At 49.6% G+C, this 13,192-nt stretch overlaps 1 protein-coding gene across 1 annotated transcript in view; it reads right to left on the reverse strand.

Annotated features, from left to right (window-relative positions):
• POLR1A (RNA polymerase I subunit A) overlaps positions 1–13,192 on the reverse strand; it is a 71,080-nt gene that overhangs the window by 43,865 nt on the left and 14,023 nt on the right. Inside the window, 6 exon segments of the mRNA XM_080814206.1 lie at positions 576–830; positions 6,174–6,404; positions 8,693–8,815; positions 9,176–9,346; positions 11,729–11,891; positions 12,179–12,284. Of these exon segments, the coding sequence (XP_080670332.1) occupies positions 576–830; positions 6,174–6,404; positions 8,693–8,815; positions 9,176–9,346; positions 11,729–11,891; positions 12,179–12,284 (1,049 nt within the window).

Raw genomic sequence — 13,192 nt, forward strand, 5'->3', positions numbered from 1 at the left:
CTATCCCCACTCCGTTGTTCTCATGAACACTCGATGACTCAGGCCCCTGCCACTTAACAGAATGGGTCATTTGGCCAGGCAAGGGGGAAGGAAGCTGAATCCTTCCCACATACCCCACCGGACAGCCATGACCACATGGGTCTGCTTTTAAGGACCAACCTCAGAGAGAGAAGGCAGGCTTTCAAAGAGAAGACACTTTTATGGGCTAGAGGGATCTCACTGTGGGCCTTCGCGATTAAGTTGTCTCTTAAAACTCATGCTTGTCAGAACTCAAAGGATCAAAGTCATCTGGGGATCAGGAGGACCATCACTGCTGGGATGCTAATGCTTGCCAGTGGCTAATACATTTCAGAATCCAAACATAAGTCCAGAAGATAAGACCTATTACACAGCTACTGGTTGCTTCCCTCTGAGCAGCCAGAGAGCCGAAAGCCCCACCTGGAAGAAGCCAGAACCCTCTATTCCATGGGCCCCTGGCCCTAGAGCTACCCACTGACCCCAGAAGCTGGCAAGAGCCCAGACCTGAAGTGCCAAGTTGTGCGATGACCACGGAACAGCCTCAAGGTCAGACCTACCTTGGGGACAAGGTACTGCTGATCTGTGCAGGCCAGGACATAGGCCTCAGCCCGGCCCAGTTCACTCTGGGGGAAGTGGGCGTTCATCTCGTCTCCATCGAAGTCAGCATTATACGCCTTGCAGTTGGCATAGTGGAGCCGCAGGACTTTCTCTTCTGGCAGGATGCGGGCGTGGTGTGCCTGGATAGAGGGTCTGTGCAGGGTGGGCTGTCGGTTCAGCAGGAGGATGTCCCCATTCTTCACATGCCGGCACACCTGCAGGCAGAGCAGAGGAAAGGGGGCTGGTCAGTGACAACTTCAGCGTCCCAGGGCTCACCTCAGCCTGCTGTGCGTGTGACTTCTGTCCATCTCATGTTTTAGTCAACCAAATCAAAGGGGCATTTTTAGTCTGGAGTGAGGCCCTAGAAATCTCTGAGAAATAGCTACGAGCCCAGCCTTGCCCTGATCCTGACTCTGGGCTCAGAGGTACAAGCAAGAGAGGAACCTCCAGACTCCTGTCTGGGAGTCTCTGTCTTCTTCAGAGAGACATGGCCTTTCCAGAGTCTTGGATTTCTCTGGTGATTGGTCTTGGGAGACAAATGGACACATGTGAAGACAGCACATCTGCACGTTTAACTGTAAAACCCCTAGTCTGAAAAGGCCTGGCAGACCTCTGGGTCTGTGGGCAGACCCACAGTCCCATGTGGGTACATGATCCTAAATGCAAATTCCACGTTTTAGAACGACTTCACCCAACCTCAAATGGTGGAGCCAGCACCGGAACACAGGGCTCCGACTCCCAGTTCAATGCCTTCTGAAGACCTTTTTTTGCACTTAAGACATTAATAAGAAATTTAAATTGCCACAGTCTTTTGGGAAAGCCATCTGACAACAGATTTAAGACATTTAAAACTCATTTCCTTTTGGCATTTCAGAAGGAAAAAAGTGGCAATGTAAGGTTACACAAAAATGTATGATTAGGCAGCAGTGTTTACAGTGGAAAAACCTGGACTAACTCGGGCTGCCCCACGGAAGTGGCACGGGCATATACACACTATGTACATATACACACTATGGAATGTTATGCGATGAAGAAAAAACCCGAGTTAAATCTATATCTAGTCCCGAAGTGATGGCAATAATGTATTCCAGTAAAACACCACCACCAACAAAAAATCCATGTGCCATCTAGGGTGACAGGATGAGGCAAATGAAAACCCAACGCAATTCCATACGTATTTATATCCCCCAGGGAAAAGGCTCCTGGGATCCTTACCCAGCTGTGACCATGGACTCCGTACAGGAAAGAGCACATGGGGGAAGTAAGGCACAGAGCACCTATCACCTTTAACCTCCACCCATATCTTAGCAGTGTTTCTGTGACAATGAGCATGTATTTCTTCCACAATTTTTTTTTTTAAAGAGATCTTCAACCATTTTTAAGGAGAGCAAGAATTACTTCACAAGTGCTATGCTCACTGTAGGGGGAGAAATTAGAAAATACGGACAAACGTAGAGAACAGATGGGGTGCCTGGGTGGCTCAGTGGGTTAAAACCTCTGCCTTCGGCTCAGGTCATGATCCCAAGGTCCTGGGATCAAGCCCTGCTTTGGGTTCTCTGCTTGGACTCTCTGCTCAGTGGGGAGCCTGCTTCCCCCTCTCTCTCTGCCTGCCTCTCTGCCTGCTTGTGATCTCTGTCAAATAAATAAATAAAATCTTTAAAAAAAAAACAAAAACAAAAAACCCAAAACAACTTAGAGAACAGAACAAACACCACCAGGAATTCTACTCCATAATGATGGCCACCATTCACACTTTTCCCTCCTACCAATATGCCACTGGTCATGGCCTCCTGACAGGACAGCACTCCCCACAAAGCTGACTTCAGTGGAAGGCTCATTAAGCCTCATTTTGCCCTTCAACTCCCCTTGTATCAACTACCAGGCTTCCTAAATGATGAACATGAACGCTATTTTAAAAAGCGAATGCATGAAAGCAGCTGCTGCCCCAACGATTCTGCAGGCCCCCTGAGCAGCCCAGAGCAGTTATGGGGCCTGGTCAGACCCCTCTCGCTCATGTTCCCCCAAATCACAGCAGGCAACAGGCTGGGAATAATAAATTATTCCAAGTCTGGTCTCTTCTTGTGTTGCCCACATTTATGAAGCTGAACCAAAAAGGCAGCCACAGAGAGAGGCCAGGAGAGAACAAAGATTCTCCCCATCCTACACACACACACACACACACACACACACACACACACACACAGACACGCACACTTTCAGCTGAGCTGAAAGTTTCCTCCAGGTCAGGAAAGCAGGGAGCAAAACACTGGAATTCTAAAATGCAGTCCTAAAAGCACTTAGCAATGAGGCAATCTTTCTGCTCCCCAAGGAGTTCAAACCTACCCCTCTCTGCTCCCACATCCATGTTTCCAAGGGGACCCGAACTCCTGTAGACTCCCATGAGGGTCTGCCCAGGGCACGTCACAGAGTCTGAGCTGACTTTCAAGGTCTTATTTCTTTAGCCTCTCCAGGGAGAAACTGCCCAGACCTGTGGCCCAGGCCCAAAACCCCAGGATGGGCCTCGGATTTGAATCTCGTAAATTCGAGACATCCTCCAGCATAAGCAAACCCCACAGCTGGGAAGGCACGCAGGCCAGTCTGGCAGGCAGCGGCCAATCCAAACAGAAGCCCTGGAGCACGGGGAGCTCCCCTCGCCAACCCAAACCTGAGGTCCTTCCTTTCTCTGCTCTCTAAATAAATACTGCAGTGAAAATTAGCATGCCCCAGTGCCCGGGTCAGAGTTTGCAGAGCCAAAGATCGGCTTCTGGCAGGCTGCTGTGCTGGGAAATGAGACTCAGCCGTCCTGGCCACCTCCTCCTGACTTACAAGGCCCAGAGGAAGGGACAGAGGTTTCACACCTCCCAGGGGAAATGGGTCCTGTCAGTCATCCTTTCCCTTCCCGCCTAACCTGCGGTGTGTTCTTCCGGGGACCTGGCTCTCTCCCTCCCGCTCATGCCCTCCAGCCCTCGGGCCAGTGCCAACCTGCAGGCAACGCGTTAACCAAAGTCTTTTAAATATACAAATAAATTAGAAGTACACGTGCATGTGATTACATAAGTAAGCACTGTGTGTAATGTTATTAAGATCTTGGAAAATAAAAATAATCATCCTTAGACCCTAGGTCCCGATGTAAGAACCGCTTTTGCTTCATGAAGTCCCTTCCTGTCTTTGCCCCTGGGATTACCAGGTCTAACATGGCCTTCCGACCTCAGAGCCTCCTGTACCTCAGCCTGGATCCATTTGCCCCACAGGGGTGCCCTGAGCACCTCCTCCACATTGGGAGCTGAGCAGAACACCCGGCCCGCAACCTCATGGCACTTAGCAACTGGAGGGCAGAATGGGTGCACACGCTGTGACAACACAACGAGGTGAGACAATAAGGGGGGGGGGGCTGGGAAAGGCTGAGGGTGTGGAGGGAACACAATGGGGACCTCACATAAGTTTTGAAAGCAGCAAACTACAGCACACAAGTGGGACACCTGCTTTCAGAAACAGAGTCTTCTGGGCACACGGCCAGGCCCATTCGTTTGTGCGCTGCCCATGGGGGCTCCAACACTACAAAGGCAGGCTTCATCAGCTGCATCAGAGCCTAAAATATTTACTACCTGGCCCTTCGCTGGAGAAGTTCACAGACCCCCTACCCTAGAGGATGAGGGCTTCACAGAGACCTGAAGGACTAGAGAGGGTTGGCCAGGGAGACGGGGAGGGCAAAGAGATCCAGATGGGGACACAAATGCACATGTGCACAGCCCCCACGGGGGCCAGCTAGAGTGTGAGGGGGGAGCTGAGAGGTGAGGCAGGAGGAGAAAACAGGGACAGCGTGCCCAGGGTTGGAACTTAGGTTGGAAGAGCAGCGACCCAGCTGACTGCATTTGACCTTGCTGCTGCTCAGAACTTTTTTCAGACACTTCCCAGGCACTGAGCCACGCGGGGCAGCCGGCCAACCTTCCCTCTCCTAAGCCCTGGATCTCCACTCACCTCCGACCCTACAGACGTAACTAAGGCCATGTGAAGTTCTCCTTGCATTTGCCTCATCCCCACATCCCAATTACATCAGAAGCCCGGGGTCATTCTGCTTTTCTTTCAAATGCCTTAGCTCCAGGCTTCGCTGCTTCATGAGAGCTCCTCATGAGAGGGACCTGGCTCCTCCCGCTGTTCAGACTGCTTTCCTGCGTCACCAGTGACCTTCACTAGGACAACTCAGATGCACCTTCCCGCGGTTTCCTCACTTTTCTCAAACTTCACGTTTAACTTCACAAGCATCTAACAAGTGCCCCTTTGAGAGCTAAAGATACCCAGGGACTAATCTTGACCTGGAAGAGCCCCACAACCATGTGTGGGAAACAGATGCAGATGTCAAATGAGGTGGCCCAGCCCCCCACTCTCTTCTCCCTCAGCTTCCCCAGTCCTCCCTGCCTTCCTCCTGCTCCCGCATTTCAGCCCCAACGAGTCCCCCATTTTTCTCTCCATTGTACTTTGTGCTCAGAGTTTAACATTCTGAAAATCCCATTTTCCTAACTGTCTGGCCCTTAAGTCCCACACACCCACCTTTCCCAGGACATGGCCCTAATCCTCTCTGTTCCTCCTCTGAAGCTCCTTCCAGGCTGAGAGAGACTCTGCAGAGCTCGGACTCATTACGAAAGAAGATCTTGATCTACCACTTGGCATGCCCAAGTCAGAATGCAAGGAGATGTCAAACAAAGGCAAACGTGCTGAGGAAAACGTACTCGGTCAGCCTGACACCATGTACTCACCCACCAACGAAACCCGAATAAAAATCCATTTCACCTCAACAACTGCTGCTGCTACTGCCTGGCTAGAGGTCATTTGTTAGGCTTCCCCCACTGCCCCCCATATAAATGGCCATCTTTAACAGGACACAAATGAGCTCACCCACCGATTTCACACCCCCAGCTCATCAATCATGTACTCTTTCCAGTGGAGCCCAGTGAAGCCTTAGGATCCCTTAACACTGTCCCATGGGCAGCCACCAGCAATCGCCAGAAAATGAGGCATCAGATGCCACCTGTGGGTTATCAGTCATCACAGACAGACCACACAGGACACTTCCTTCCCTTAGGGCAGTCCTCCAACACTAGCATGTAGAGAAACCCCCCAAAGCACTTGTTAAAGCCCAGATTCCTAGGCCCCATTCCCAGAGTTCTAATCCATTTTGCGGGGGTTGGGGAGAAGAGGCTGAATGTGCATTTCTCACAAGCTCTAGGGATGTTACCGCTAATGATCTGAGAACCAACTTTGATTCGCCCTGCTTAAAGACAACAAAGTTGCCTGCCCTGGGATCATAACTGAGTTATTATTAGACAGCATTTCTCAAACCTTGGATGGGTACCCAGCACTGTGTTGCGTGACATGGAAGAGCCAAGTGAATTTAATCATGGGGTCAAGATCCTGGGAACTCCAGCTCCAGCTGGGGAGGTAGAACAAGCACGATGAAGCCCCGAAGAAACACCCACATGCGGGGAAAGCTTCATCCAGAGATCAGCACATGTGATCTCCCATCACAGGAGAGGCCCTTATCAAATTGGCCCACTACTCACAATTTTTGTCCCCTGGGGCTTAGGTGCCCCCGTGGCTGGTGTCAGGAGCTGTTTGGCCACGGCTTCCCGCTGGGTCAGGTCAACGGCACTCAGGGCTGTGCGGCTGCCATCCTCGTTGATGACCATGGAGGCTCCTGGGTGCACATTGGGGCCATTGATGACGGCTTGCCTCAGTTCCTGAACATTCCAGGGGGTGACTGGCTGAGGGTATGTCAGTTTTGTGGCAAACACCTGGAAATGGAGTGGATATGAAAATTTAGGGGAGGCAAAAAAGATGATACGGATTCAAAATCTGACTCGACAGGCTGTGCCACTTCTTCCCTAAGACACGGAGGTGATATCCTTGCCACAAAGGTCCTTTGGGGAGAAAGCAACATCCTGTCTGTCTTGTCCACAGAGCCATTTTTCTAGACTTGAGGTCTTCAGAGAGTAAAGAGTGGGCCTCCTTTCCTAGCAGCCTGTCTGAAGAGAATAATCTGAGTGTTGCAGTGTCCACACTGGAATGTCGGTATCCCGTTTTAAAACTTCATCATTTCCTCACCCACTGATCAATTCATAGCCCCCACAGGGAACACAGAATGGGACACCAGGTTGAGGGGTGGCCAATACCACCCCTCAAGTACCACACTGCAGCCCTGGCCACTCCCGCAGACCTCACTAAGTGATCGTGGCCCTTGCCCCGGGCCCAGACACGGCATCAGAGCCTCTACCCGGTAGTTTCGGCTGCCTCTGTGATCAAGGTGGCGCTTGAGATGAAACCGATTCGGTCTCCTGATACGCGGTAAGATGCAGCGTTCCACTTAATGCTAGACCTGCAATATACTCCAAGAAAAACGAGTTCCCTGGTTAAGTGAGTTTCTAAGCTGCTGAATATCACAAACCCTCTGATGCTTCCAAATGCACTTAACTACATCAGAGCCTCTGAGGAGTCTGGACATAAAGAACCTGGTTGGATTCTGTCCAGGTCTCTGCTTGGATGCCACGGCAAAAGGCCTTACCTGCCACCCCAGCCAGCGCTCCCTTTCCCTGTCACCTGCCCCACTTTTGCTAATGCGCTGACCACTGCCTGACAGAGGGTTTATGCTCCTATGTATTTATTTGTCTCCACCACTGGAACGTGAGCTTCTTAGGGGATGCTCTAGTCTGTCTGGTTCACTGCTCAACTCTAGCTTATTCGCCAAACTTTACTTCAGCTCCTTGCTCCCGTAACACCTCTCCACAGTGCTCCCCAGGAAGTGTGTGCCACAAGCGACCAAGAGGTAGTCTCACAGTTAGTTCCTCACAGCCATCCTGTGAGTACCACCCCTCGGCCACCACGACCCTGAGACCTGGAACAGGCTAAGGGTAGGCAGAGGAGTAACTCCAGAGTCCCTCCTTAGGACCAGCCATTATGGAATGAAACCAGATCCAAGAAAGGGAGGCCCAGCACCCTTGAAGGTAAAAAGAGGAGGCAGCACCTACGGTCTCTCCCAAAGCTGGGATGCTTTAGGCATCTGTGAAGCCAAAGCCTGCTGGAGTAGCCCATGCCTTCGGTATGGAGAAAGCAATGAACACCAGTAAATGGCCCTCTCCTCCCAGGGCCTCAGACTCAGGAAGGTCACCACTGGGCTTCACAAGGCCTTTCTCCGCCACCTGACCCAACTTCTGGGTGGAAAGACCTATGGTTCTAGGAGGCGATGGACACAGGACTAAGCTTTCTCTGACTCCTGTCCTTTCACATTTGTGTCCTTGCCTAGGGAGCCAAGTGTGCCCCAGAGAGATGAGGCAGTGGCCATGCCGGAGGCCATCAGAACACTTGAGCTCCGCTCATTACCAGCGCTCCCTTGAGAGCAGCAGAGGGGGCAGCATACGAGGAAATGAGACTCTCCACAAAGGGAATTAAACCATCTTCATATTTCTGACCTCAAGGTCCATTAAGGAGGAAGCCGATTAAAGCACTGCTGCTAATGAGCACCACAGCTTGAACGGGTGGGGAAGTGAGAGGAGGAGGCCGGCTCCCCGTGGAAACACTAATGGGTGGATGGGGCAAACCGCTTACCCCGGAGGAACTGGGAGGATGGGTGACACACACACAGTCCTCTCTGGGGGGGCTCTCTCCCCTTCCTGGGCCTGGCAACTAAGGGTACACATTCTTGACTCCTAATGCCAGGCAAGTGCATGGGGGCAAATCCCCATTTCCCTCTTCCTCATCTCTGTCATACACTCGATTTGACCAAGAAGGTATAGACTAGGCTCTGAGAAGTTGTGGGGAGACACACAGGTGAGGATGTGGACCACCCTGCAGTCAGCTCCCTGCTTGCCCACCAGGAAGTGCATCTTCCTTGGAGGCAGGTGTTTGGAAACTTGGCAAGGAGTGAAACCAACACCATCACACAGCCTCGTGCCCCCTCTAAATGGCTTGTTCAGGAAAAAGCATAAAGTCCCCACCCAAGCCACCAGTCTGCTGTACCCCTTCTCCCCAGTCCTCAACATTCCCATCTGCCACCCGACAATAGCTGGGGAGGCCCCTCCACACACACCATGGGAATTCCAATTTCATTGGTGTTAATGTACATGTCTGGGCAGATGACTGAGCGGGCCGCGTAGTCTACTCGCTTCCCCATCATGTGCTTTCGGAATAAGCCATCCTTCTTCTCCAGGATCTTTATGCAGGAAAAAATCCACAGAAAGCATTGTTAAGAAAAAAAAGAAAGAAAGAAAAAAGAGTCAAATATATTTATTATTTTCTTGTTTTGATATGTTTATTATTATTATTATTATTTAAAGATTTTATTTATTTATTTGACAGAGATCACAAGCAGGCAGAGAGGCAGGCAGAGAGAGAGAGAAGAGGAAGCAGGCTCCCTGTGGAGCAGACAGCCCGATGTGGGGCTCGATCCCAGGACCCTGGGATCATGACCTGAGCCGAAGGCAGAGGCTTTAACCCACTGAGCCACCCAGGCGCCCCTATGTTTATTATTTAACCCCTCCACCTCACAATGGGGATCCAACTTTCTGCTCACCTGTCTGATGCCAGGATACTTTTCCATCATTAATTTGTCCATCTCACTATCAAACACAATATTGACATGGCTCTGAAGACGAATCCAAATGTTGTAAAGTTTGTCTGTGAGGGATTGGCCTGGAAGCAAACTCAAAAAGGATCGGTCCAGAACAAAAGAAGAGTCTTTTTCCTGGCAAGACACAACAAGAAAACAGGCACAATGGAAAAACCTCAGAAAGGCCAGGCTTGGTTTTATTTTTCTTCCTTACTCTCTCTCTGACAAATGATGGGCTCTGGAGTCTGCCTTCATGTCTTTTGAACCTGACAGATCAGTGGCAAAAGCACTAATAAATTAATCTTCTCTGTTTCTATCAACAAAACATCTGGCCTGTTACACATTTACCAGTCTGTCTTTTTTGGATAGTAAAATGAACTCAATTTTATAAGCAAGCTCCTTTTTTTTTTTTTTTTAAACCAATACACATTTATTACTTCACAGTTTCTCTAAGTCAGGAATCTGGGTACAGCTCAAGTGGGTTCTCTGCTCAGTCTCTCCCAGGCTGTAACAAAGGAGTCAGCCCGAGCTAGGGTCCCATCTGAAGGTTCAGCTGGGAAGGATCCATCTCTAAGGTCACATGGTTGTCGGCAGGGTGCAATTTCCCGAGCTGCTGGACTGGGGGCCTCAGGTCCTAGTAGGCTGTTGCCCAGAGGCCACCTGCAATTATGTGCTTTGTGGGCTTCTCCAACACGGGAGCTTGTTTCACTGAAACGTATACCAAGAAAGTAATGGAAGGGTGTGCCAGCAGCAGCTGCTGAAGTCCCTTACCATCTAATTCTTTAGGCCACCCTAGAAATTCTCCCTCCATCTATACTCTTCATGAAACTCTATTATCCCACCAGATAACTGATTCTCACATGGAATTTCACCTTTATTTATGGTTTTGGAAAAACTTAATCCAAAGCACTTATGAAAACACAAGTGGATTAATTTATTTAAAAGGAAAAACGCTGCCATACTATTTTGTATGTTATCAAATAAAATGTGGGTCCCCACCTGAAATATGTCAAGGGACTGGCTGAAATCCAGCCCTCCCTGGAATATTTAACCAATCCTTTTAAATATTTCTGTCCCCGGCTCTGCCTCCTCCTCTTCTTTCTCCACCTGCCCACTAACCTGCCTTATAATAGCACCATCTACTGACATTGTGTGGCCACCAAGTAGCCACATCTGGCTGGCTATGACACAGGAGTTAGAGGCCCCCAGTGTGAGTGAGATGAGAGGAGAAAGCTGTCAGTGTGTTGGGGGAAGTATGGGGGTGGGGGTGAAGATCTGGTAAATAAGAATGCCATGAAAACCACTAGTAAAGTGGGTTTGTCCTCAACCCTGAGAAAAAGAGAGATCTTCCTTAGTTATAGGGAGGACAGATGCATTTTCTCTCTGCGAGGGGAGACTCACAGGAAGAGATGGTCACCTCTATGACAATAGGGGCCCTGTCGGCCTAAATCACTGCTTATGACATTACCGGTTCAGGGCTATGTGATTACTCTTAGTAATGAGACCTGTGAGAGGGCTCTATTTCTAAGGAGCATCAAAATAAAAGTTCTCAGCCCTGGTCATGGGTCCTGGCTATCCTATGTCCTTCCCCCCAAATGGGACCAGAACCTGCAGATGGCACATTTCTCTTAGACTGAAGGTTTTTGAAAGCACACTACCCGGACAGACCAGAAAACTAGCAAAAGCAAAGACAGTGCAGAGCAGAGTACAGGTCACCCACAGCACACGGGGCCAGGCGGACAGTGGCGCCACCTGGTGATGGGCCTGGCTCCCAGCGGAACTGCTGCCAGCAGCTGGAAGGGAGCCCCAGAGCCCCGTCCACTGAAGGCTGAGACAGCCCTTCCTGCTTCCATCCAGGGAGCATCACAGCTGGGAAGGACCTCAGTGATCTCAGCAACCCCTCTGAGTGCCTGATTCATCTTTATACCCACTGAGGACCTGGCACACTGAAGGGACTCAGAAAGTTGGCTGAAACGGGAAAACTGATCCCACGCTATCATATACTAAAAGGAAGCTGAGGCCTCAAACAGGACAGTCCTATTCTGGGAAATTCCTACAATCGACAATAGTGCCCTCCTGAACCCAATGCTAGAGGTCTTAATGAGCCAAAAACAGACCTGGATGACTCGGGCTCTGGTACTGCACCCACAAGAGATATTCTTAGAGCCCAAGGATGCAGACTCCTCTTTCCGGAGTTGCCAATCACCGCCAGCGAAGGCAAGTGGCCCAGAACTGCCTGTATGTAAAATCTTACCACTAACCCTACACATTTTACAGTGGAGACAGGCCCATGAAACTAAGCAACTCAACAAAGGTCATTGCGGCAGGACCTAGATCTTCCTATGCTCGTACCATGATTTCCCCTGACATTACTTAGGTTCCCCAAATGACGCTCGCACACAACTGTACAGAATTCCCAACCAGCAGCTCCCTGCACCCCCAGCGTTCTGCATCAGCCCTGTGGGCCTCAGAATGAAGCAGACAGGCTGATGACATCAGCTCCAAGGTGGCCCTGACCTCATCCTTGGCCGGTGCTGCCACCTCACACGGCAGCTCCTGTTCTTGGGCCATCAGTGCCAGAAGTTTTCGGATCAGAACCATATCCTTCATGACAGCCTGCAAGTTCACCGTCTGGCCATTGGTAAACATCTGGTCCCCCAGCCGATTGACAGGGCGATACCTGCAGGGGGACACAGGGAATCAAGGACCGCTGAGCATGAGGGAAGTGTCAGGTTCTTTAGCCTCTTGCCCATCCCTGCTATAAGCAACTCACAATCCACCACACTCGGAATCCAGCCAACATTCCCACCGCAGTCAGGACGAACACTCCCACCCATGGGCAACCCGGGTGTGGAACCGCTGCTTGGCTTTTTGGTGCACTAGGCCCTCCAAGCCTCTCCCAGGGGTCATTATTCCATCACTCTGTAAGCCTTTTCCAGTGAAACAAGGCTAATTAAAGGGCATTACCTTGAGGGTGGCACCACCAGGAAATCCAAAAAGAACATACTGGGATTGAATCTAGACTCCACATTGACATCTTCCGGTCCCGAAAAAAGGTAATTCAGAAAGAATCCTGCATTTGAAATTAACCAAAAGGAACATTTACATCTATGTGGGAGGGCAGGGATGAATGACCACTAAAATTCCACTGGGTGACGAAAAAGAAAAACAGAACACGTGATAATAGGTAAAGTAGAATCATATTTTTCTTTCTAAACACAAGCAAAAAATAGCCTTTGTGTGTTGGGAACCCACACAGAGGTGAGATGGTGGTTTAAGGACAGGCGTCGAAGGGGGGCTGAGATGGTCCAGGATGGGGAATGAAAACCTCCTCTTGTTTCTCACTCCCTCCTGGACTATCAGACTTACACACACACAAAGCTTTGGTAACTATAAAAAACGTATCTGAAATAGGGAAAATCAATAAAAAAAATTAGTCTTCTTAAAAATAAAACAAAACAAAAAATCCTCCATATAGATGCTACCAAGAAGGCATCGTTTCTGTAGATCAAAGCTGTATTTTAAGTTTCCAGCGAACTTAGAAGAAAGCTGCAGATAAAACGAGTAAGTGTTAGGGCCTGCCACAGAAATGATCACAGAAATGATCACACTGACTTGAGTGCTCTTTTTTCCCTGACATCATCTATCCCTTCAGCAGCACTGTCATTTTTAAGTGCCTATCATTACACAGTAGCAGCTTTCAGTGTTCTCAAAGAGCACTTTCTGAGGGTGGTGACATGGAGGCCTAAATACAGTGCCTAGCTTTTGTTAGACACGCAGAAGGAATGGAAAACTTTCCTCTTCGTAGGAAATTAAAATGTGGGAAAATTCTAATTTTAAAAAAAAGACATGTTAGAGTTCATTTTTTGAATCACAGGAGGAATTCCCTTAGAATCCTTTTCTGAAGAAGTTATTAACAGGCATTTAAAATAAAGTTGAGTTACACTATACCTTCTAGAAGTATGTCAAACTAAGCGAGGC

This window comes from Martes martes (genome assembly GCF_963455335.1).
Source record: "Martes martes genome assembly, chromosome: 9".
Taxonomy (NCBI): Eukaryota; Metazoa; Chordata; class Mammalia; order Carnivora; family Mustelidae; genus Martes; species Martes martes.